This window comes from Protomyctophum parallelum, assembly GCF_964188405.1.
Source record: "Protomyctophum parallelum genome assembly, chromosome: 3".
Classification (NCBI taxonomy): domain Eukaryota; kingdom Metazoa; phylum Chordata; class Actinopteri; order Myctophiformes; family Myctophidae; genus Protomyctophum; species Protomyctophum parallelum.
The window spans coordinates 49,715,950-49,738,384 of record NC_139698.1 but is presented as its reverse complement, the minus strand read 5'-3'; the positions used below and the strand labels follow the sequence as shown (position 1 = coordinate 49,738,384).

The 22,435-nt window shown below is 41.9% G+C and overlaps 1 protein-coding gene across 1 annotated transcript in view; it reads left to right on the top strand.

Moving 5' to 3' along the window:
- bcl3 (BCL3 transcription coactivator) overlaps window positions 1-21,878 on the top strand; it is a 25,190-nt gene extending 3,312 nt beyond the window's left edge. The window contains exons 3-9 of the mRNA XM_083760845.1: window positions 7,927-8,035; window positions 15,349-15,556; window positions 17,415-17,503; window positions 17,624-17,701; window positions 18,709-18,879; window positions 20,826-20,925; window positions 21,490-21,878. Coding sequence (XP_083616971.1) covers window positions 7,927-8,035; window positions 15,349-15,556; window positions 17,415-17,503; window positions 17,624-17,701; window positions 18,709-18,879; window positions 20,826-20,925; window positions 21,490-21,599 — 865 coding nt within the window. The 3' untranslated portion in view covers window positions 21,600-21,878. The remainder of the gene's footprint in view (window positions 1-7,926; window positions 8,036-15,348; window positions 15,557-17,414; window positions 17,504-17,623; window positions 17,702-18,708; window positions 18,880-20,825; window positions 20,926-21,489) is intronic.
- The last annotated feature ends 557 nt before the right edge of the window (window positions 21,879-22,435 follow it).

The following is a 22,435-nucleotide window of genomic DNA, read 5'->3' as shown; positions in this document are numbered from 1 at the left end:
TAGAAAGTCAGGAGACAACACTATTTGTTTTGTTTTTCGTCTTATAAATTATTTGATCGGCCCAAAACATTGTGTTCATTGTCATGATTTGTCACGATCCGAGTTGGCTTTGTCCGCGGCGTAACCGTTTTTAAATAAATTAAATAAGAAGTGCCGATGGGAGAATGCATTGGGTTTTCATTTCCTGGGCCACTTGTTTTTCTGGGGAGGGACTGCGGCGCTCTATAGCGGGTATAGATACAGACAGACCGTATGTACCATGCAAAGAAAGAAAAGGAGAATTGAAAATATGAACTTCTATATCAAATATTTTGTTCTGTTCAAACTTTTGTTCTGATTAGTGATTATCGTTCAGAATCACAATGCAGTACATTTTCAAGTGCATGATGGTATGTGAACTCGAGGAAATGCAAATCAAACCAAGTCACATGAGAGGGGGTGCTATACACTGTAGTGTACACTGTACACTACAGTATTGCTTCAGCAATCTTTTCATTCCACCAACAAATAGTTCCTTCAAGACTGCAATGTCAGCCCTAACAAAGACCTAGGAGGTACCAGAATGTTAGCTATAGCAGAGTGATATGGTACAGTGACCGATCAAAACTAGCTGTTAAGGAACTCATATGTATATATCCATGACAACTGACATGAAAGAAGAGCTAAGCATCATGTATACACCTGCAGGTTCACTTTAGGCACTGCATAATTATCCCATAGCATGTCATATGACTCATGTCATTACCCAGATATATTATCATAATACAGACAGCAAATTGTCTCATCTAGCATCTACAACTTCAACTTGACAGTCTAGTCTGCCACATTTGCACCGGGGCATCAAACAGGGAATAAAGATCCTAGGCCCCCCCAGGCTATGAAAGATCAAGATTATATTTGGAGGCAACAGACTTGTGTTGTCATGGCACCCAAATTCCAAACAACGCCCTGTCTATATCATTAGATAAGTAAGTAGCCTTGCCGAGCCATGAGGCCCATAGGGCAGGAGCCTATCTCCTGTTTCTGTAGCATGAGGCAGCTTGATGTACAAGTACACCCCCTGGACATGACGCTAGTATGTCGCCTTGATGCTGAGTGTCAAGCAGGGAGGCATTGGGTCCCATTTTTACAGTCTTTGGTATGACCCGGCCAGGAATTGAACCCAAACCTCCCAGTCTCCGGGCGGACACTCTAACCACAAGGCCACTGAGCTGGTATATATCATTAGATAGCATATATATTTTGGAGAGGATGGATCAATGCACACCATGATTGGTTTCACTGGAATTAGCAAAACGTGCAGGAACTAAAAAGGAAAAAAAAGAAGAGAGAGAGAGAGAGAGAGAAAGTACATTTGTAACCTGGAAGAAGTTTGACAGATAGGATGCCATGTGATTTGATTTTCATAGTCTCTTAAAGGTATTTATTTTATTGAATCACTTAATACCCAATAGCCGATCACAACGCGCTTGAAGGTTGTTTTTCTTCTGCTTGACAAAATAGGGACACCATATCTAAAGTGGTTTGCATAATTACCAATACTGATGTTGTCAAAAAAAGTCATATATATATTATATCAGGCAAAACAATCAGTGAGGCTCTAGTGTGAGTTTTTCACAATGGAGAGGTGAGGGAAGTGGTGAACTATAGTATAATATGTGGAATAAAAAATAAAAAAACTATACACAAAACCAAATATCTGCCTTCATGCATGTACTGTATGATCGGCCCAACCCCTGAAGGTGCACCTACACACAGACAGAAATTAATGACAGGTCGATTAGAGCATCGACCTGTCAGTAATTTTCCTTAGAGTCTAAGGCAAGCACACTAATGTGGCTGAAATAATATCCAAGAATGTAATGCTATACTGTAAAGTTGCTGTCGTTTCCATGAAGTATCCAAAAGTCACATTATTATTTGTCACTAGAGCATCTATGTACCTTGGGGACCAGAATTCCCTGTCACTGTTAGCTCAACCGTCTGGGCATCTAGGCTGCCTGACGGCATGCTGCAGGTTCGACTCCCCATTTCCTGTCAGATTTCTTTCAACCTATAAATAAAGTCAGAAAAAGCAAAAAAAATAATATATATATACACCAAAAAAAGAATATAATTGTGGATTGACGGGCAAGTCCTCAGTTTACAGATAGTACCACATACAGTAGCACAAATAAAGAATAATATAAATTATTTCTTAAAAAAGAACTTAACTTTATTCAACCACTAAACTCTGTTTTACCTTCTCATCAACTGTGTAGCTCTTTGATGGGTGTCTTTTACCTACAGTATACACTTCCTTGGTTGTGTTTCTCAAATCGTGCGTGTGCGTGTGTGTGCGGCGCACACGCTTTTACGTCAATGTGGTTTTGATACCCTGTTCTCAGCGCCTCAGAGCCCTTCAGTGTCGGGAAAATCATAAATATATGATTGTGGTTTTCTCTTAGGTGTTTCTTCTCTTCCTTTCTCTTTCACAGTGTTTTTAAGTGAATGGGCTCAAAAACCCAAACATCCGCTCTTCACTTCCTCATTTACCGCTTTACCTCTATCAACCTCATCTTGCTCTCTAGCGCTGCCTCCCCTTCTCTCATTTGCGCTCACTCTCCTGTCTGTTCTTCACTCCGAAAGCACTCTATACTCACTATTTAGTGCACCATATAGTCAATACGCCACTTTATAGTGTTGCGAATAGTGATATTTATTATTCTCAAACATCTTTATGTCGGGTGCAGTACTTATTTTAGACTAGTCATTGGTTAGACCAGTCATTAGTCCTACAACCTATCTCAAACCCTCACCCTAACCCTAACCTCCCACGGGGCAAGTTGGGCAACACACCTAAACCTAACCTTAACCCTCTCCCAACCCTTTTAACGCCGTCACCAACCTTAATCCGGTCGTCTTAACGCACTCCTCACCAACCTTATGTCTAACCAATGACTAGTCTAAAAAACAAGTATGCACCCCCTTTTGTTGTCAAGGACCCCCAAATTGATATGCATTTGAAAATGGGTTACAGAAAATGGGTTACAAAATCGTGGGATAAAAATTATATTTAAAAAGAAATAAGCTTTCAAAATGATTGCACCTTTTTCCAGATGTTTCCAGATGTTTCAAAAACATTTAGACAAAATTGAATGAATAAAAAAGCGGTTTTAACCCTGTAAAACCCGGATTAATTTCTACTAAAAAAACGATTTCAACCTTACTTACTTTTTACTACTAGGATATATCAGAGGAAATTATAAAAAAAAATATATATATATATTCTTTTGCAAATTTTATGCACATTTATGAATTAATTAAAATATGTTGTAGTATTGCAACACTGGGTGTGTTAATGGTTTTTATGGGGGGACCCCCAGCAAACAACATGAGCTTGTATATCAGCTATTCTTTAAATAGGGCTGAAGTTAATTGTGTCATCAATGACGTCAGTAACAGTATAATAATAATTACAATATATATATATATATATAATATATATATAATATATTAGGGATGTCCCAATACACTTTTTTCGTTTCCGATCCGATATATATTATATATCCCATGTTCAGCTCAGCCAATCACACTCACATACTCATTAATGGATGCGAGTGAAGTCATTGGAACTGTGGCACAGGACAGACCCACATTTCCAAACAGTTCAATTCAGTGTGGTTTTACATCGCTCATCGTGCACTGTACATGATGTACAGTGAATCTGGAGCTCATGCTCAAAAACCCCATTCCCTGGTATATTAAGATATTAACCCATTTTGGGCGGGAACCCATTTTGGTGTTTTAACTGAGGCATTGTAACAGCTTAGCTTGCTGTTTTCGTACACCTGGTTCTCATGCATATGTTCTATGACACACATGTAGCACTGCCTTTGCAGCATTGAGGAGTCAGTGTCAAGCTTTGTTACCGTCTAATGGCGTCACTTCTCATAAACCTTATTGTGGACTGTGGTGAGGTTTCGACTCGCATTGTTTACTATTCGCATCAGCTCACAGCACAGGCAGTCCTTATTGAACCCACTGGGGATGTTGGGCATGGCCAATCAGGTTAGCTGTTTCCTCAAACCTCCACACCAAACAGGATACCACATATACGCCACTGCCCGTGTTAGCATTCTCTCTATCTCTCTTTCTCTCTCTCTCTCTCTCTCTCTCTCTCTCTCTCTCACACACATGCACACACACACACACACACACACACACACACACACACACACACACACACACACACACACACACACACACACACACACACACACACACACACACACACACACACACACACACACACACACAAATAGAGCTTCTTAATACTGCACAGTTAAGAAGCAGGAGTTAAACTATAAATCTGGTGTCCGTGAGGTCAGATGTAGAGTTGATGGCCGGCTCCATTTATGCAGATCTAGGTGATGATCCAGTCTTCTCCATGTATGACTGACTGACGTGAAAATCTGGTTTTCATAGTAAACTGCGACCTACAGTTGCAATTACAATACATAATCAAGAGATGATGTGTGATCACACTAGCGATTGCACTTTAACAAGCATTTGTTGATTGCTTAATAGAGATTATTGGCAAGACTATTTCATTTCATACTGTGATATTGCATTATTGTCCATGTTGCTGTCTTGAGAACATCTGCGCACTTCACCTGATCCACGCAGGACAATGCTCACACACACACCTTCTTTCTCACTTTCTCTCACCCTGTTTGTCTGTCTGTCTGCCTCTTTCTGGGTCTGTCAGTGTGAATGTGGCTGGTTTGGGACTCCATCTTGCGTCAGTGTTGCTGTGCTGGGTTTTATCTGGGGCTGCGGTCTGCCCCACTTCCAGGAACCAGAGACAGATAGAGTTTCGTCTTGAGAGAAAGAGATTCATACAATTAAACAGGGGAAGGAGTGATAAAGACAGACAGACAGACAGACAGTACTGTGAGTCTCAGCTAATTAACACAATGGCTAAAATATGTGTGTGCGCGAGCACGTGCGTGCAGCCGTGCACATGCCTGTGTTCCCATCAGTACATTGGTACTTGTGGACAGCTGTGATGATTCTCGTTTCACAAACGCCCTTGTCATGCTCATCTGGGAAATCTGTTACAGCCAGGTGGCCACAAACAAACAAAAAATACCATTGTGCAGCTTTTAAGATAAGATTTTTTGTATTTTGTATTTATTTATTCAGCACAGTATAAAAACAACACAGTGAACATAAATATAAGAGCCACATGGAGCTATAATCCCCCCATCTGGTCCTTGGTCTGCCCTGTGGTGTCCTCCCGGTGGGACGTGCCCAGATGACCTCCCTATTGAGATACCCAAACCACCTTACTGTCTCCTTTCCACGTGAAGGAGCAGCAGAGGGTTTGAGAAGTCTCATTTCAGCTGCTTATGTCCCAGCATAGTTACTGCTAGTTAATTTCAGTTCAGCAGCATATAGCCTAACTGTGGGATTCACTTTAGTTTTTCGACTGTCGCTTATCTCTGCTGGCTCAGTATCAATATACTAAGACTTTTACTGTGCAAAGATCTACAACAAATTATGTTGAATTCAAACTCTCACTCAGTGCAACATATAGCATTTTGCTCGTACTTTACACCTCAAAATCCCCAACACATTGTTGACCGGAGCTAGGGTGATAAAATACTGTTGATTGTTTTTGTGGAAAGCTCCATTACAGGAACAGGGACCTGCTGAGGAAAGAACCGACATTCAAAGTTCTGCTTTTCACAGCGGTGTCATTAGCAAATCATCTTTTTGGAAATGGTAGCTGTGGTTCCAATCTGATCATTTGACACATATATTGTAGGAGAATAGGTTGTGCATTCTCCAATATTTGTCTTGTTTTTTTCTTTCATGTATGGAAACAAACAGTAGGAATGCTCAGAAGGGCTTTTCTCTATAGAGATGTGTGGGTTAATCACTCACACAATACGGTTGACATTTCATGCTGGCACATGCAAGAAAAAACATAAGTAGCTTATTTGTGCATGTATGGACACACGCACGCACGCACGCACGCACACACACACACACACACACACACACACACACACACACACACACACACACACACACACACACACACACACACACACACACACACAAATCTACAAGATTTCTGTCCTCATGCACCACACTGTCAGCCAACACCTGTTGTGTACTGAGAAAGAGCTTTGTCCTTACTTGTCGGAGTGCCCTCCTCACTTTCTGCATGCTTGGCTTTACTAATACTATATGAAAATTATTATTTATTATTTTGTTCTGCTCGTGCACTAGATCACTGGTTCTCAATGTCAGGTTCGGAGAACACCAGGTGTCCAACTGGACCCTTGTGGGTCTTTAACTCTCAGACCCCTTTTCCACCGGTTGGTTCCCCAATGGGAACCGGTTCAGTTCTTTTTGGTTCTTAGTCCATGAGCCAGAGCTCCAAAATTGTGATTGAATTGAAATTAAATGAAATTGAGTGGGCACAACCATACCTATATTAGATTGTTATCACCATGAAACTTCCCCAGTTGATTACTTACTTTAAATTTAAATTTAAACTACTGTGGAAGGGTTATCAATATCATATATTAATTTACTTATATTGATCCATATTAAACAATTTAATATAGTTTTGCACACTCAATTCATAATTAACGTTCCAATTTTGGAGCACTGGCTCAACCTGTGGAGTTAAATAAACGCTGAGAATTTTACAATGTACATCATGGTCCGGAAGATAAGTACAGTGTTCAATGACTCGGTGAGTGAGAACTGAGTCTCAAGTCTCAACATTGTCTCTGAGTATGACTATGCCTCCATTTTTGAATTAAGAGCCGAGTACCCTTCGTCACATAGAGTCGCATTGCTTGTAGTTCTGTTATTTTCGTCCTACTCCATCTTACGACGGAGTAGGCCTATAATTCATGCAACACAGAAGGGAGAGAAAGAGACGGAGACATACACAAGAGAGACAGCTGCCGTTGTTACTACAACAGGTCAGGATGTGACATAAAGCCTCTTTACTGGAAGTCAACAAAGATAACAGAATACAAAGTCTTTATCTACAACACCCCTCCTCCCTGTTCTTTATTTCCCCCCGCTGTCCCAAAGTCTGACCTGTGTGTTCTTTCACTTTACATGCAGATCTTGTTTTGTGGTTCCCACTTTAGTCTTGATAAGTTTTCAATAGTAAGCTGGGTGAGTCATACAGTATGTACTATGGAGGACATTGGTGGCGCTACTTGGGGACTAATTAGGTCAACGCTGATAAATATTGAGTTATAATCACTTGCCATTCGGGCATTCACATTTCTGAACTATCTAACAGATAGCATTACACATGATTAAGCCATGAGCTTGTTTTGTAGAGACCTCTGCTGATAATAATGCTGCTGATAATATATATGGAGGAAATAGCAAGCAACATTAACATATAACATTACCTCATAGGTTTTCCAAACTCTCTACATCCGTTGTAAATGAGTTTTAGGATCAATGTATGGTTGTATGATAGTAGTTAAAGATCAAATGACAATACAAAATCTGAGCAAAACAGTCCATATCTGCCACTAGTGCAGTCCTGTTATATCGCTTTATTGAGTTCATGGCCTGGGGATCTAAAAAACTCTCCCCGAGTCTGCTGCATGAAGGTCCCATGCAAGATACTAGCAAAGTGAGCAACAATCCATTTCTGGGGTACAGTAGTGCGTGCGTGTGTGAGTGTGTGTGCTCGCGCGTGTGTGTGTGCACGCACGCACGTGTGTGTGCACGCACGCGCGTGTGTGTCATTGTGTGAGTTTTATGTTGTCCTTGTTTGTGCGCTGATGGGCGCTGTTGATGTTCTGTTTTTGTTTTAACCTGTACAGCACTTTGGTCAGCTTCTGTTGTTTTAAATGTGCTATATAAATAAAGTTTGATTTGATTTGATTGCAGGCCGCTCCATATAGCAGTGGTGCAGGGAGAAGAGCGTGTAGTCCACACACTGATCCACCTCTTGCTGCTGGCTCACAGAGACCTTGACATATACAACAACCTACGACAGGTGAAACACACACACACACACACACACACACACACACACACACACACACACATACAACTAGAATCTGTAGTCTCCATTTTATTTTGTATAAGTTGGGAACCCTATTTTTACTGATGTTCTTTTGCATTTCCCCGATAAGCATCTGTGTGCTCTTAAAAGGCCAGACTGCACCAATGCAACTAGTCGCAACTCCCTGCAACAAAACAGTTTTAAGGCCAGTACACGCCAATATAACTCATTGCAATGATGGTAGCAAGTACTTGCATGTTGCAAGGAGTTGCAGGAGTTGCATTGGTGTGGATTGACTGGCCATTAAGTGCAAAAGCTTTTGGTCGCGTAAGGTGTAAAAGACATTCCTCCCATCCATGGCTCCTGCCCTGTCTACATAATGTCTCATACTGGCGCTGGTTTTACCTGATCAATTTAGGGTCAGGACTCAGGGCGTATATTGGCGCACAGCTGTGGCCTTCAGATGACAGCGACAGGGAAAGAAAACGAAAGAGGAAGTCCTGGGTTTCATTCTTTGCCCTGACACATTTTTACCACACGCTCTGACACCCAGTAGCATGGCGGGCGCAGTCTGGGTGATGGAATGCACGCTTCCCTGTTGCTGATCCACCTGTACATGGCTGGAAGCCAAATTCTGCTGGGAAGGAACGTCTGTGTACTCTGTGTACTTCCTGTGTTCTGTTCTTTTTTTTATTGTGTCACACGCGTTTGGCCGTAATATGTTTTTCTTTCTTTTCTTCACCCACGCATTACCATAATCTGCTTTCCTTATCAAAGCCTTGCGGAATGCATTATGCCCTTAGGGAGTTACTGGTATTAGGATAGTTGTGGATAAAAAAGTGATAGAATAATGAAATAATAGGCCTTATCTTGAGCACATTTGGCTTTTTTTTCTTTTTAACTATTTTGAAAAACATAAAAAATTTGTTCAAATACCTGATATACTTGCTCACAACGTGTCAATGTTAATCGGCTATTTTCACTATTTCAAAATATTAAAGAAAGTGCCCAATGATGCATATTACCATGTGGACATAAACCCCACACTATTTTGCTAAACACAATTGTATCAGTGTGTTGTGGACATACTGACATGGGGAACAGATGAGTCGATTAAATCGGCTATCATTTTCCAGTTTATCAGAACTCCATCAGTTAACCTTAACCACATTTTAGGGTTTTAGCTGAGGCTCTTGAGAAAGACTTGATGATCTAAGACCTATGAGCATGTTCAATGTTTGATATAACACAATGTTGACGGATATGTTCCAGTCACAGGAATTGAACCTAGCGGCATGTCTTAGCCGCTAGGTTCCATCCCTACCCTTTTTCCTATATTTCAAACATTTTAACCCTGGCGTCCCTAATTTGGGATTTTTCTATTTTGTTTTACGTTGTGAGCATTTAGCCTCATTATTTTAGCTATTTGTCATATGACCAAGTACGTACTTTAGGGCTTAAGTATATGTTACACCATTCTTTCGAGTGTCCTGATGGCTTACACAATTGGATGCAGACACAATTATGCAAAGGAATGGTCTTCAAGATCTTTCCCAATCCCGTGCTGCCCCAGCTTCTTGCCCTCAGCGGCCAGTTAGTCTGCCCTGTAAATTCACTTTCTCTTTTCACCGCCCCAAAACCTCCGCCCCTTCATCCTGTCACACTCAGAGCTCACCACATCCACTACTAGCCCACTAGCCCATTGTTTCCCAATTTCCCAAACAATGGGTCACAGTCCTTTTTTACGTTTCTTACAAAGAAAGGAATAGTTAAGGATTTCTTTTTGGGTCTTGAGGCGAACCGTTTGGGAAAAACGGCACTAACCTTCCAGTCTTTCCTGCCCTCTTGCTTTCTGCATGCTTCTGTATCAGAGGAAAGCACCTGAGGCCTGCATGGCTTTGTACTTCACAGAGGATGGGGTTTCACACAGTCGCGCGACATCACCGACTGACTTACCAGAAATAACGCAGGTGCCGACAACCACTCGATGCTCGGTTTGGCCTTGTGCACGTTGTAATATCCTGTGTCTTCGCACACACTTAAGTGCGTGTGCATGCGCACCACCTTCAAATAGACGTCTATGCTCATCATGCACATGAGCTTACACGCACGCACGCACGCACGCGTGTATTTTAGCTGTGACGTGAGCGCCCCCCCCAGAGATACTTCCGGGTCCTACTTTTTTTGTCGCTTTTGCGTCCCCATAGAGTTATACTGTGACGCTCCGTCGGACTAAATCTGAGACAAAAACAACCACGAAAGTCTCATTTTACCGCTTTCCTCGCAACAACACAGCTGCTGCTCTCCCAAATCTGGCTGTGACAGGCCGTCTGCCCCACATGGAATTCTATCGCCATTTTATTTCATTGTGTCAATAAATCCTCATTAATTGCAAACTAGATTCAACATACTCAAGCCTGCACACATTCTAAATATGCCCCCGAAATATTGTACTGAGCAAATGTTCTGTTACCACCTTCAATAATTTGTCATGGACACTTGTACAAAACATTAATAATTCTACTCGAGTTAGAAGCATTAAGACCCATTTTAACCCTCAATGGCTTCCTTTCTGAAAAATAAAGTCATTGTAAAAAGATTCACGCGTTTAGATATTCTATTTACAATGATATGCGGACGGGAGCTGGTGCCACTTGGACCCGGACGTAACGTAGCACTACAAAATTACGTCGGACTTGAATACTGAATAGAGGCAACTGAAACGCAACTGACAGGTCTTATGTGTGCAGTGTGCTTGGACCACGGTCAACTAGTCACACATTACAGCTGCGTGTCATTTTGTTCCACTACATTGTTCTCTGCGGTACATTCATTAACCATTTGTGATAAGAAGTTCCCGTCAAAGTTATTGTCAGGCATGCCTCCCAGGATGCACTGACAGTGAACAATCATCGTGCACAATTCAGCACAATATATATGTTGGCCTGAATTAATACCAAAAGATTCTTTTTTTGCAGGTAAAATGAATTTCTTGTAATGCTATAGTTTATATTTATATTTAGTTGATATTCATATACCGGTAATGGTTGCTTAATTTCTCAGCAAGCCTTGTGTGTGCTTGTGGCCTGTGGTGTGTGCATGCATGCGTGCGTGCGTGCGTGCGTGCGTGCATGCGTGCATGCGTGCTTCTCCTGAAGGCATGTGTGTTTTCGTGAGCTTCAGTATCTTCGTTCCGAGAAGTCACATGACCACCCCCCGCCCTCCCCCGGTCTGGGCTGTTTCTCAACATACTGTATGTACCTGAGGTTCAGAGGGTAGTTGAGAGGGACTTTCCCTGCTTCTCTCTCACACACACACACACACACACACACACACACACACACACACACACACACACACACACACACACACACACACAGTCACACACAGTCACACACAGTCACACTCACACACAGTCTATATCTCTGTCTCTAAATGGACAGGAAGAGAAATACAGGACAAGTACATGGGTAGAAGTGATGTAGTTGTTGCTTGCTTAGAAATTAGTAGTATTTGTCGTCTCTGTGTGTGTGTGTGCGTGCGTGCGCGTGTGCTCGGTGGCTTGCATGAAGTTTCAGAGATCATCCCACTCCCACTCTTCCTCTATATTCCACCCATGGAGGTGGATCCTACCTCATTGCCTGCTCTCTCTTTCTCCTGTCATTTCTGTCTCTCTATCCCTCTTCCTCTCTGTGTAATAATATTATGAAAGAATTTCAGACCTTCCGCAATGAACTGATCATTGCGATATAATATCACGTTGCAAAGTGTTGCAAGCTTGTGGGTCTGCAATTTTGGGCGGAATTTATGTGCACCTATTTTAACTGAATGTTTGACTATTAGTCTAGTATGAACCTAGAACAGGGACACTTTGGTTAATGTGCGTAACACTGAGGAGTGGACTTTACTGTGCAATATCCTTTGTGTTTGCTTAGTATCTATGCTTGGAATGAGTTATACAGCCCAGGGCTTTTTGCCGCTCTTCTCTTCTCTTCTCTTCTCTTCTCTTCTCTTCTCTTCTCTTCTCTTCTCTTCTCTTCTCTTCTCTTCTCTTCTCTTCTCTTCTCTTCTCTTCTCTTCTCTTCTCTTCTCTTCCTATACCCCTCCTCCTCCTCCTTTGGGTGTTGATCCGCTCATTTTGCAGGAATGTGCAGAGTGCCGTGAGGGCAGACATGCTGGGGAGAACGGAGGGATTTTCCCTCTCTTATCCTGTCTTTCCCCTGGACTCCCCGCCGCCACTTCCGTCTCTCCCTCTATCCTCCCCTTCTCCTATCCCCCCTCCTTCCCAAGCCCTCTTATCTGCCCTGTGTTTTTGTTTTTAGTCACTTTGAAATGGTTTACAGGAAACTGGTTGCTAAATTCTGTGAACTTTGAGATGTTATTGGAAAGACCTTAAAAGGCCTAAGTTGCAAGCAGGCCCCTGCTGTAATTAGGGGGATGATTGTAGTTGATAGTTACTTACCTTACCTTTTTTTGCAGTGTGGACTCCAAACATAATGCAATCCTTGCTATGATGAATCCTGCAGGGTCATATGACTGATAAGATGATATTTTTTTATTATCCATTCGGATGAACTTAGATGTCTTTTGCATCACATGTTCCAACAAGAACTGCCATGCAATGTATAAGAAAAAGTGTAAAATAAAAGTAGGTCATAAAAACAGTAACCTAGTACAATCAGTGTTCTGTTATTGCATTATTGTGTGTGTGTGTGTGTGTGTGTGTGTGTGTGTGTGTGTGTGTGTGTGTGTGTGTGTGTGTGTGTGTGTGTGTGTGTGTGTGTGTGTGTGTGTGTGTGTGTGTGCGTGTGTGCGTGTGTGCGTGCGTGCCTGCATGTGTACGCGTGCTTGCATGCGTGTGTGTCTCATTTGTGAGTCACAGAATTCAGGGAAACACTGAATGCCACTGGCATTGATACACCAAAGGAATTCCAGCAACCTTATCTAGCACTATTACTCCACTTTGTTCTACTCTTTACTGGAACAGCCCCAGCTGTGCCAGTCGAGGGCCTCCAGCAATGTCACTAAAGTGAAACTTGGAGCATCACCATTCTGTTTGTCGTTTAACATTAATAACTTCTAGAACATCCAGGTTAAAATATTTCCTTCTATGACTAAGCAGGATTTCCACACAAAACTATTGTCCTTGGATGGCATAAGGTCTTCAGGGCCATGGCCCAATGCCAGAGTTAACAAGTTATCAATGGCACAACACACAGTACAGTGGAAGATTCCAGATTGTGCAAGGTTTTTCATTCCATCTCCCCCTCTCCTTCGCCCCAGAGTTAAACCGGGAAAACACCTCTGGTGCGGAACTGTGTTTTGAACCATCAGTCTACTTTGGACAATCTGTCTTTTAGAACAGGTTAATCTTCATTATGTCATCCTCATATGACTTGTTTATCTACTCCATTGCCACTCATTTAGTTCATACTCGATATCTGCAGCTAAGTGGTGTATCTTACTTCCATAAGAGATAAGGGATTTTAATTGTAATAGGCCTATACACACAATAATTTCAATCACTCCTTAAAGCTACACCTGTAAACTTGTGATGACAAGTTGAAGTTGGAGGAACACAGTATACGCTGTTGCTGACTGCTGTTCTGTGACACTGTACGAATTGCTGAGAGACTGGGATGTTTTGAACCCGCACACAGTGTTTGTGTGTGCAAGTGTGTGCGTGCGTGCGCAAGTGCGTGCGTGCGTGCGTGCGTGCGTGCGTGCCTATGTACATGCATGTGTGTGAGCGTGCACATGCATGTACATAATTGCATGTATAATATGGTATAATAGGTATAATAGTCTTATGGCTCACTGTAGCATGTGTCAGTGTACCTTGGCATCGGTTGTCAATAACAATGATCTGACGTGGCTTGCTTGTTGACTTGTAGGCGTTGGCTCATATTGCTGTCGTTTCATTGCATCTTTGACCTTCAACCATGTAGAAAAAGTCACAGATGACAGGATTGTCTTGCCAGGAATAACATAGCCTCTTACTGCTCCCACACAATCACCAAGATCTGAGACTGTAAGTCTTGTCTAGATCAGTGTTTCTTGCATCAGGGCCTACTTGAAAATCTCACAGGCGTTCACAGCCCTCCTATCTGACCGCTTAATTGTTCAGATGGGCGTTTATTTTAATTATCCATCAATCCATTGTGTTCCGGCTTGGATCAATGGAACTGGAGTAGTTTACATTAAGTTCCTGTTCATCTGTGATGCGGTGAAAACACATTGAAAATGGTTAAACATTAAAACTCATTTTCTAGGTTTTGAAGAAAGAATAGCATGTTTTTTTTAATGTTATATTGGCATTAAAATGTGTTGTCTCACTGCCCTCCAATGGCCCACAAGTTGGGAACCCCTGCTCTAGATCTATCGACACTGTGTGTGTGTGTGTGTGTGTGTGTGTGTGTGTGTGTGTGTGTGTGTGTGTGTGTGTGTGTGTGTGTGTGTGTGTGTGTGTGTGTGTGTGTGTGTGTGTGTGTGTGTGTGTGATAGTTGTGTCCTTTAGGCAGAGTCTTATATTATCATGAAGTAATCAACTGTAGTTAACTGTAGTTGTGGTGCCACCTATAGTAAAGGCTACACAATGCAATCCTCTGTTAAATTTACACTGAGAGTGTACAAATAGACCCTTACTGAAGTTCATTTAACCTCACTGTGCAAAATTTCAATTAAACTAATCCAATTAAATAATTCATTATACTCTCTTTCTCTGTACCTTATATTTTATTTACAGGGTTCCCACGGTCATGAAATTCCTGGAAATATTTTGAAGTTAGAAAGAGTTTTCCAGTCCTGGAAAATGTTTTTCAAGGGTCCCGTAAAAGTAGTTGACTATACATTGTTTTTGCTATTGATTTAGTTAATTAAAACCTTTTTCCAAAACATGAATAACATCAACAAGTCGTTATTCACCAAACGGGCAGCGTGATTACAGCCTAGTGTGTAACAGTATGTGACAGAAATATCAGATACTGTGTAGGTGGTGTTAGCAAAACATTTGGCACAAGATTTGGAATAGAATTATAGCATTCTATATTCTATGCTTTATTGTTGCTACACTGCCTGTCTTTGGGTATTGCACATGGAGTACGAGTAAGAGACTCATTATTGCACTGAATGATTCTTATATAGGCCTGGAAATTGGGTTAAATATTCTGGGAAGGTTTTGGAAATGTTTTGGAAATTCATTGGTAAAAAATCTACCCCACTGTTTCGCCATCACCTTCTTTTTCAACTCCTCTCTCAATACCAACCGTAACACTTAATTCTTTCTCTCTTTCTCTCTCTGTCAGACTCCTCTCCATTTAGCAGTGATAACCCAGCAGCCAGGCATGGTGGAGGCCCTGCATAGAGCCGGTGCCGACCCAGGGGCTTTGGACCGCAACGGCCAGACGGCACTTCACCTCTGCTGTGAGTACGGCCAGCGGGACTGCCTCGCTGTGATCCTCTCTCACTCCCGTGCTGCTTCCTCCTCCTGTCTGGAGATTAGAAACTATGAAGGTAGGTTGTAGTCTGCTGCTCTCAAAGTTGGGTCTCAAAGATTGCCCCAGGGTGCCCGGATAATTGATTGACAGTAGGGAAGTGGGAACCAGGGGTCTCTAACTCAGTCTCTGACCATGTACAAATGGAACGAAATGGCCCCTTACTGCTCCTTTTTGTTCCATTTGTATACTCTCAGAGTTAAATCAACAGTTTAGATTGGGGTCACAGAGATATAACTTGCATGAGGGTTTGTGCATATCAAACTGGGGGTGCTTGAAATGTGAGAATCACTGATATAGTCCACATTAGTGGCACATTTATTTACCAGTGTAATTTGGTGTTTCCTTGTTGTTTTCCGACAGGAAGTAACAACAAATTGTTACTTCAAAAGAAACTAGGAAATTATATATATATGTTTAAGAATTGTCGGGATCGACATAGAGACAGCGTGGCTCCGATGTGGATCTTGGACTTCATGTCACCATCTATGATGTATCTATGATTCCAACATGTGGGCAAGGTCTCAGCATGATCAAGGCATCTGCATTGATTTTAACATACATGAACAACACTGGAGGTACTTCTTTGTGCTACTGGCAGCGTGCAAGATTGGTGCTGATTGGTCCAGCAGTTTGCACGATTTGCTCCGTTCAGACACACACACAGACACTCGTAGACGGCAATAGCCTCTTGTAGAGCCATGCTGTAAAAATAGTGAGGGATCTTTTTTCAGAATGACTGATTAAGTTATGTCATTAGATCAGATAATCCGATTAATCCCGGTGATAAACTGTAACTATGATTTTCCAAAACTTGCTCGCAATTTATCATTCATTTCATGACACATTTCATGACACAAAATGTTGATGTGACTTGTCAGTCATCAGCCCCTTAGTCTGCCTATTGGTAATATGATCTAATCGAGAATGACAATATTATGTAACATCCTGATGTACTGTCTGTAGATGACCATCACAAATGAGCAGGTTCGATTAGAAACTTTTTAAAATTGACTAACATTGTGAAAGAAATTGCAAAGTTACACACCCCTGGGCTGCCTCATGAGCCCTGAGCTATGAGCATGCATGTGTAATGTGTATATGAGAGAGAGAGAGAGAGAGAGAGAGAGGCAGGCTGTGCAGTAAATCTTTTGTGTTGGAACAGCAGGTTGAAAGTGGTTAAATGTAACCTCAGTGATACTTACTTGGTTACATTTATACTGGTGGGGTAAAGTAGACCCTTCAAGCAGTTACCATTACTTTCAGAGTGTGCCGCCTGAGCTGTGCGCATGCAAGGTCACTTCAGTGAGTGAGAGATTGCGACTGTATATATTGTCAGGGCAGAGAGTGACACGTCAGAATTCTCCAGGATAGACCAGCTCTCTGTCCTGTGCTTTGCGGGGCCCCCAAATCTGTGGACTGATATGATCGAATCCGAATTCGTGATGTAACAGGTCGTATTTGCTTTCATATATGTCTTTGCTGTTCACATGTATATATCACATGACCATTCAATTTGGGATAATTGTGGGCAATCAATAAATGCCAGATCTTGTGAATCCATAATTTTAAGTGTACAGCCTGTTTATTGGACTATTAGATAACCCTCTCACAGGATGGCGCATCAATACACTGTCAGAGTTAAATACGTAGATACCAGTCACAGGGCACGTATATTGCATTCCTGTGTGTGTGTGTGTGTGTGTGTGTGTGTGTGTGTGCGTGTGTGTGTGTGTGTGTGTGTGTGTGTGTGTGTGTGTGTGTGTGTGTGTGTGTGTGTGTGTGTGTGCATGCGCACGCACACATGGCAGTGCATTTTCATGGTTGGTGACCCTATACCCTATAGCTCAGGCTGCGTTGTCCTTCCCCGCCTGCAGGTTTGAGCCCTCTGCATCTGGCGGTGCGAGGGGGCCATAAGGCCCTGGCCAGAATGCTGCTGGATTCCAGAGCCGACATCAATGCTATGGTCTGTCCACATCCTGCTTTTACACAAGTGGTTAGGCTTTCACCAGACTCATTATTGTCTCTTCTGACTTTTTGTGTATACTGACAATGTTTTTTCTTTTTTTTATAAATCTCTAATTAGGACATCAAAAGTGGCCAAAGTCCTCTCATGCACGCGGTAGAGAGTGCTAATATCAACATGGTCCACTTCCTCATTGAGGTAATGAGCGTGCATGTGCATGCACGTGTGTGTGTGTGTGTTAGTTTCTGTGAGTCACCTTAAACTAGCCTGAGCTTGTAAATCTGCTTTTCATTTTTGAACATTTCTTTAAAAAAAGAAGACAAATCAAAAGGAATGAAAATAAAAATATACCCAAGATACGGATGCCAAGTAGAAAGTGGTTAATGCTGTTTTCAGCTCATTCGTTGAATAGTTTATTTTACATTTTTTGGTTGTTTTGTGGTGAGCTCCACCCCTTCCCCATAGTTTCTCTTTCTCTTCTATCACACAGATAAGAGTTCCAGAGAAATGTGACTATATGATTCACAATTGCTTTATTGCCAGACCTCAGTGGTTGTCATAAAATATAACCATTGAGGCTAATGTGTTTTCTACTTTCTTCACAGTTTTCTTTTTTGTTCAACGCTCTGCCATCACTCTATTCCTTTCCTTTTTCCTTTCCACGGTTGTCCTCCCATTTACTTAATCTCTCTCATACTATGATAGTGAGAGATATGCTGCTTCACCCATGTTTTATCTCAGCCTTTTCATGCTTTGTACTGTATGTGTCTGCATATAATGCACCGTGGAGAATGTGGTCAATCAGACTGATAGTAACTCTTATTATTTGTTTTCACCACCTTGTTGTATAAGATGGTTGGGGGATTGACATGCTGAGTAAAACGATCTATAATGTCACACAGTGTCCCATTGCTTTGTAGATGTGGCATTTTCAACGCGGTACACCAGCGCCAACCAAATATAACTCATAAGCCATTGTTAGGCATTTTACACTTAATGTTATAAGACTGACATGACACAGTCAAAAACACATGAAGGAATCAAGTTTAAAGTTATGTCTATTATGTCACTTTCTATTGTCCAGTTTTTATCTTGAGGATACGTTGAAGATACTTTAATTGGTTTGATGCACAAAAGCTTGGGTGGTTGCATTTTTGAGGCACTTCCATTGTTTTCTACAATCTGGGCATGCTCTTCTACCCCAGCAGAATGGATGTGATGTCAATAGCCAGTCATACAGCGGGAACACAGCCCTCCATGCTGCCTGTGGACGGGGTCAGGTGGACACAGTGAGACTGCTGTTAAAGAGCGGAGCAGATAGCAGCCTCAAGAACTACCACAATGACACCCCTGTCATGGTGGCCAAGAACAAGATGGTGAGGAGGAAGAGAAAGTAACTGATGATTGAGAGATGCAGAGGATATTACGGGGGTGGAGGTAGATGGGGAAAACAGTCCCAGGTCGAGTAGAGTTCACTTGTCATCTATAGCAGTGGTTCTTTAGGCAGTGACCCCCAAAAATATTCGAAGTGAACTCTATAATTTATATGATTTGACAATTTGACCAGTTTTTATAGTATATATATTTTCTTTTCTTTCTTCCTTTTGAGGTATTTAAAAGGACTTAAAAGTCCTTGAATTGTCACTTCAAGGATCTGAGGATCCCCGCAAAACCATGTGGGGACCCCCAGGGGGGTCCAGACCCACAGGTTGAGAACCACTGATCTATAGCATTTCTTATCAGTTTCTTTGATTGCCAGATGGGAATAAATTACAATTAGTGTCAATTAGGCAAGATATAAATGTACGGTATATATATATATATATATATATATATATATATATATATATATATTTTTTTTTTTTAAACACTCATGGTTCTGCATGTAGTTGAAGACTAATTGCAAATCCTAATTGTACCAATAAGGCTTGGTTAGGACAGTAGCAATAGATACAAACTTCATCCTCCTCTCCACTATGGACTGTTACTCTAGCAAAGGCAAATGTATATCAGGCCATCTAGTGGTCAGATATAGAGGGTACACAGTCTGCCTCATTCACTAAGCTTGGATTCGCACATATTTTCTACTCAAGCAGTAAGCACATACATAACCTAAGTTCTCACATTAAAGGTGGTTGCACACCGGCCGCGTTTTTCGGAAAAATCAGAAAAACCTTTTGTCCATAACTTTTGACGGACACTCAAACTCTCGTCTTCTATGCTGGGACCAAAGCTTGCATATGTTATTAGAATGCCTTATTCTTCATGCAACATAAATTACAATAATGCCAAACCTCAAATACAATATTCATGTAATGAACATTTGTCAACACATAAGAAAAAAAGAAAAAAGTTGTCAAATGATCTATTGCTTGGATGCATATTATATTAGACACGTTGCAAATTCAACTGATTTTTATTTATTATTTATCCCTCAGCATGTTTGCCGTTTCTTCAAGTGGGGCCACATGCAGTTTTGTGTATTGGACGTCCATGGCAACTCCACGTCGATCTATTAATTTATAATATTGACCACATCACATCATGCTTATGTCATGTCTTACCATCTGATGAGGATACAGTATGGATGAAATCTAGCTGTGTCCATAATCCATATCCATTCCTCATTCCGACGTAGGACAGGAATATCCTGTCCTACGTCGGAATGAGGAATGGATATGGATTATGGAACATATTATGTTGTTAATCTATGTTCTATTTCTATAGGCTAATCAATAATGCGCAATCTGGATCGGATCGGATCTCATGTTCCTTGATTCCAGCATAGCTAGAAAAGGCTTCTCTATGATATCCTTTCCATGTTTTATTAGCCTATTATTTGGTGGAGTTAAACTTTGTAACTTCTTATTCTCATTACACATGAGAGCATTACTTTATTAATGTTCAGTTGATCCATTGGGCAATCGAAGGACTCGCTTCCAGACAGAACAGATGTACAAGTTGTCACAGCGGTGCGACTTGACACGTTGTAAGCTTGCAGATCTGTTTTTTTTATTTTTTTCCCCATGTGGGTTATTTCTGATGGTGTTAAACTGGAGAGTGTACGCTCATGACTTTCAAACAAAAATGAGATACTGTACACCTTTGATCCACACAAATCACGGCTCTGCATCCCACTTGACTCATGCAATATACATGAAATGTACGACAAGGTACATACTGTAAATAACATTATGACCATGGGTTACCAGGGTTAGTGAATGGGGCCCATTGTGTTCACAAATCTATCGATGGTTTCCTTTTTTTGTGTATTTGTTAACACACAATAGCTGACCCACTTTGATCCGTAAATCTGTTCCAGATAACAGATGTGCTTAGAGGGAAGGGCCCCAAGCAGACAAGAAGTCAAGACCAGCATTGTTTGTCAAGCTCATCACATGGGAGCAATTTGACAGCAAGTGGTAAGCACAAAAAACACACATGCAGGCCCGGACGGCTAGGGTAGCGGTCCGGGCAATGTGGGCACCGAGCCTCCCAATTTTGTATTGACCTGTACCCACAAACTGTTAATACAATTTCCAATCAATCAATCAATCAATCAATCAATCAATCAGCCTGACAGCGTGTTGTGGGTTCGAATCCTGATCCTGACGACCTTTGCTGCGTGTCACCCCCATCACTCTCTCCCCATTTCCTGCCAACCATTTATTGATACGACAGTAGTCCTATCAATAAGGCATAGGCATAAAAGCCCCAAAAAGATCTTAAAAAAAAACCCCCCACACACATGCAAACAACAAACATATACAGTATGTGACGTGTGTTCGCACACGCACACACACACACACACACACACACACAAAAAACACATGCACACTGTGTAAAGCGACAGTTCTTCACTTGTATTTCCTTAAATCCTTAAATTGACATTATGTCATAACCATGATCAAATGCCAACGCATACACAATTACACACACGTTTGTAAAGTGACAATATTAAATGCTGCAATTTCTCCCTGTCCTAGGATCCCCATCTCCCAACCACAGTCTTGGGCGCTCGCCGTCATCCACCCCACACAGTGCCTCCCTGTCTCCAAAGGGCTCCGCTCCACCTACATTCGCAATGATATTTTAGCCACCTTAACTGGCTACTTTTTAAGCCTCGTCCCACAGAGAGCCAGTCTCCAGTGGACATCCTCCTGGACAGGCTGAGCCAATGAGTAGAGGCTACTGCATCATGAAACAGAGGAAATTTCAAAGGCCCCAATGCTACTGCCTCTGCCTGCCACTATTGCCTGATTGTAGAACAGCTATTTGCAACACTGCCACGCTACCAAGTATAAATCAGGCTTAAGGCCTTTTCAGACAGGCAGCGACTGATGCGCCTAGAAATTCATTTTTTCATTGAGATGCCTGCGTTTTTGAGGGGGCGAAATTGAGGGGCGACAACGCACATGTATTTTCGTGGCCGCGACCCCGTGAAATTGTTGAGTGCATGCTCGTTTCGTGCACACGCCCGCAACTGACTATAGGATTGTGTTGAGCTTTTTTTTATGCAACTGGAGTTTCGCCCCTCATCAGATCCAGGTGACATCTGCGTCACTCGCTCCCTGTCTTTATGCTGAATGCTGTGTAGGCCAGTCAAAATGTATATAATAATCATTTTTTTATATATTATTTGGATGACCCTAAGGATCATAAAAAACCTTGAACGATTACTATTGCAATTTATTTTGGGTCAAATCTTAGATTGACTGGCCTAGTGATGCCTGGTACTCTCCTATTTCACATTATAATTCCCAGGGAAACTCCACATCCTGTGCATTCAACCAGCTGCTGTCCTGCCCCAGTGCCCAAGTGACAGGTGGCAACTCATGCCATGGCCAAGGGCAAGATTGAAACTGACTAGAAGACACTACAGGCATCCGTGCGTGGGGCGATCTGTAAACTGGAACTGTTGCAAAAGGCTTG